Source organism: Austrofundulus limnaeus, unplaced genomic scaffold (assembly GCF_001266775.1).
Source record: "Austrofundulus limnaeus strain Quisiro unplaced genomic scaffold, Austrofundulus_limnaeus-1.0 Scaffold145, whole genome shotgun sequence".
NCBI classification, from domain to species: domain Eukaryota; kingdom Metazoa; phylum Chordata; class Actinopteri; order Cyprinodontiformes; family Rivulidae; genus Austrofundulus; species Austrofundulus limnaeus.
In genome coordinates, this window is record NW_013952547.1 from 567562 (window position 1) to 571719 (window position 4158).

At 37.0% G+C, this 4158-nt stretch overlaps 1 protein-coding gene across 1 annotated transcript in view; it reads right to left on the reverse strand.

The window, feature by feature from the left end:
• Window positions 1-2828, reverse strand: part of gng3 (guanine nucleotide binding protein (G protein), gamma 3) — a 6676-nt gene extending 3848 nt beyond the window's left edge. Inside the window, exons 1-2 of the mRNA XM_014016439.1 lie at window positions 2601-2828; window positions 2016-2115 (exon numbers count right to left, since the gene is read on the reverse strand). Of these exons, the coding sequence (XP_013871893.1) occupies window positions 2016-2114 (99 nt within the window). The 5' untranslated portion in view covers window position 2115; window positions 2601-2828. The remainder of the gene's footprint in view (window positions 1-2015; window positions 2116-2600) is intronic.
• Window positions 2829-4158: the final 1330 nt, after the last annotated feature.

The following is a 4158-nucleotide window of genomic DNA, read 5'->3' on the forward strand; positions in this document are numbered from 1 at the left end:
CCATATATATGTATTAGCTCAGCGCTACACATTCTCCTCTCGTCACTCGTGCTTTGTGTGTAAATAAACTGGCTCTGTCCATGTTAAAATATATTTTTAAAAAATTACAAAACTGAACAGCCTACAGTATTTTTACAGTCTTTATTTTACAGTTCAAATATATGTTTATCAAATAAAATCTAATGTTACAACTAATCGGGGATGCCTTTAAAGAAGAGTATCTTGATTCCTTCAGTTTGCTCTCTGAGCTCTGATTTTTTTGTCCTCCATGTCTTTTGACAGAAAATGTACTTGTCTGTGTACTTCCGTCTGAGGTCTATCCATGTCATTGCACATATTGTGTAGTCACATTATTAATGAAAAGCCCCATGTGAGAGCCCACACTGTACCATTATACACACTTCCCTGAATTTTCATACTGAAGCTCGTAGTGTAGTTCTAAATATGTTCAAATGAAACTGAACTGTATGCATGCAGAAACGAATATAAATAAAACTGGGATAAATTTCAAATTAGCAAATTTGTCAAAGTCAGCAGCAGTTTTTCTGCCTTTACTTGTCTAAAGGAAGAGTTTGTGGATTCTGAAGTGGGTTTCTGTGTAAATGTTTTAACATCGTACCTCGTAGACTCCTTGAACAGTTAGCAGAGTTTAAATTTGACGTCATTATTACCATGATATTAGACTGATGAGCTAACAGCTGATTTGAATGCAGAAACCTTAAAAAAAACCATAATCTCCAAAATGTTCCTGCAGTTTATGAACATCCGTTTTATAAACCTTTACATCACAAGTTTTGCATTTCAAAGTTATTTTCATAGAAGTTTGTGGTTATTTGAAAATACAAATAGAAACAGGAAGCTGTAGCACTTCCAGAATGTTCAGGTATTATTTATGACAGATGTTTTGTCACCCATCACATCAAACTGTGGATTAAGTCTAATTTGGTTCAAATCTAAGCATATTTTCAGATTCCTGTTTTTTAATCAATGTTTTGATTCCTGGATCATCCTGATGGCATTAGTGGTTCCACAGATTGGACTTCCTAATCAGGATAACTCATTGATATTTGATCTGAATCCTGTTTTTCTTTCATTGTAATGAGGAATTTTTGATATCATTTAAAACGAAAACCTCAAACAATATTTGGATGTTAAGATTTACCAGCTGAAAAGAAAAAAAAAGCTTTGCTAGGTTGCAGGAGAAACATTGAAAACGTAAGGTTGCTACTTTAGAAAAATGATTCTAAATGACCCATAAATAAAGTAATTATTTTAACAAAACGCAATTGTGAGCGTTTTAATCAAGCTGCTATAACTGCCTGTTTCTCCACAAACCACATTGGGACTGAGTACGATGTGATGGGTCACAAATTTCTGTCAAAATAACCAAGTCGTGAAAAACTAACAAAGTTTGATATTAGCATTTGATTGAAATATTTCAAAATTAAGACAAGAGCTGTCTTAAGATGGCAAAATGCACTTTAGTTGTTCGCTTCCTGTCGTCTAAACTGTGAAAAATGCTTCTTTACACGAATGTGAATTTTGCATTACAAAATATTACATATTTCCTGCTGAACGTGACCTCTGAACACCACCAACTCATTGCTGCTGGTGCTATTTATACTTTTACGCAACCTCAAAGCTCCATCTAGGTATTGTGTAATATAAAATGAAACAATTTTCACATAAAATACTATAAAATACTTCACCCAACAACAGGTAAGATACTAATTATTTATGTGCCACTGTAAGCCATTCCTCCATTGCATAAACATTTGCCTGGTGTGTTCACATGAAATCAAGAGCCGAATGTGTAAATGTGTCCTCTTTACAGCCTTCATTTTYTCGTTTTGTTCCCTGCGAGGTGTCTTTGATGCTTTTTTTGATGCTTGCATCAAAGAGTCCACGAGTTTGAACAGATGAGAAGGACGAACGCGATGTGTGTTTAAGAAGGTCACAAACACCTGAAGGCTGCGTTCACTCTGCTTGTGTGTGAAAAGAGGGTTTGGTTTCACCTTTATCCTGCAGAAACTAGCCTCGATCTTCAGCTGCTCCACCAGCTTCCTGGCTTGGCCGACGCTCATGGTGCTGTTCACTGGGGTGTCTCCTTTCATCCTATAGAGACATTCACATTTACCATTTTAAACTGAAACATTGCATTAAATGTTTCCTTTTTTCACTCATTCATTCACTGATGACAAATTAGCTTTTATAAATTTAGGCAGCTTTGAAGGAATAAGGTTAAATAAATGTCAATTTTGCTCCACTATCATCTCCTACAGGGAAAAAAATGGGTGTTTATTTTATGAAAAGCCACAAGAAACAAACTGGGCCAAATGGTAACACTGAACATGGCCCACTGTTTTTTTTCCCCCTCCACGACGAGCCAGAAAAGCCACAGAAATATCAGCTATTACACGAAACAACCACTGGAGCCATTCAGACATGTAGGAGATGATAACAATATGAGTGATTTACAAAGAAAAATGTCACAAAAGATGAAAGGGATGAAATCAGATGAAAGGGGGAGAAAGCAGAATCCTGAGCGAATCTGTTTCACCCTTTCTGGACCTTTCCTCATCGTCTTCCTCCATCCTTACCCGTTTCTATCCCTCTTCAGGTGCAGCCTCCCCCCTTCTTCTCTTGTCTTTATTTCAGTCTTCTTTCTTCTCTTTCTTTTCTCTCCCGTCCGCCTCTCTGTGAGCTTCTGCTAGGTGGTATGAGTGCAGCCGGACCCCACCCCTCACTGACAGCAGCCTGGTTGGTACCCTGCTCTGCTCAGTCCAGTGCACTGCAATTCTGCCACAATGACGACTACATTTGTGGTGGATGGATGGGATCTCCCCCCCCCCGCCCCCCACCTCAGCAGTGAATGGTAGCTGCCAGACAGAGGGAGGGGTGGGGATGCCATTAGTGAAGGTTTTTCTTATGTGGGTGGATTGCACCACAATTTGTGGGGTCCGGTTTATTCTCTGATGTGTGCCGGGAAATGTTTTTGTGTGGTTTTAATTTTCAGAATGTAAATATTTCATTTATGTCTGAATAAATACACRCATACACCCCCACAGCCTTTAACATGATGTGTCTCTGTTGTGATGCCAACACCATCATCTCTCTCCTCCGTTGCTATGGCGACTGCTGCAGTCCGCTTCGGTGGTTTATATCACATTGAAATGCGGACGTTTTGACAAATATTCACAAGAATGAGAGCATTAAGTTAACATATATTCAGGTGTGATGCTGTAAGGGTGATTATGTGAACAATAATGCCAAAACGTGTATTTTTCTGCAGTTTTATGACGCTCTCTCAGCTGTATGAATGACTCAAAACAAACATGGCGGCGCTCACACAGTAATTAAGTTTCAGTGGCAATTAAAAAGGGATTTGACGACCTTAACTATTTAATAAATATTGTTTAAAGTGGAAGGGGAAACCTGGGATTTATGAACACGACGACTCGAGACTCCATCGACGCCATCTTTGCTACGCTAGCAGTTCATCCTGTGCTTTAATGGCGCTCGCGCTCTGACCGCCGCTGTCGCTACTTCTGTTTTCTATCTGTGACATATCTTCTTCTTTTTAATATCTCCGATTATAGAGACTGTTTTCCACCGCAATTATTTTTTTTATGTCTACAGTATTATCGACATAGATTACATAAATTCTTCAYATTATAAAAAACAGGTTTTAGTGTTTAATTTTTGTTTTTCACCACATAWACCGATATAGTTCTTTACAATTCCAGTTATGTGTAGTTCACCAAAGCTTTAAAGAGCTATCTTCTTAATTTGTGTAATTAAAACTGACATAAATAAACTATAGTGCAAATTAGACTTTAATCATTGTAGTTTGGGTTTCAACTATTTAACCTATTTTTATTTTTAATATTTGGATATTTAGTTCATTACTGTGTTGAAAGTATTGATCTTAATGTTAATCATTGTTGTATTCAGTACCACAAAGTGATACTTGAGTAAAAGTACAAGTATCTTACCATAAAATTACTTTGGTAAAAGTTAGTTTCCTCTAAGAATATTACTTGGGTAAACGTCTTAAAGTATCTGATTTTTTCAAGTATCAAAATTAAATTTCTAACATAAAATGTACTTAAGTATTAAAAGTAAACGTATTGAGTAAAAACGAGTGGTTAGATTTAC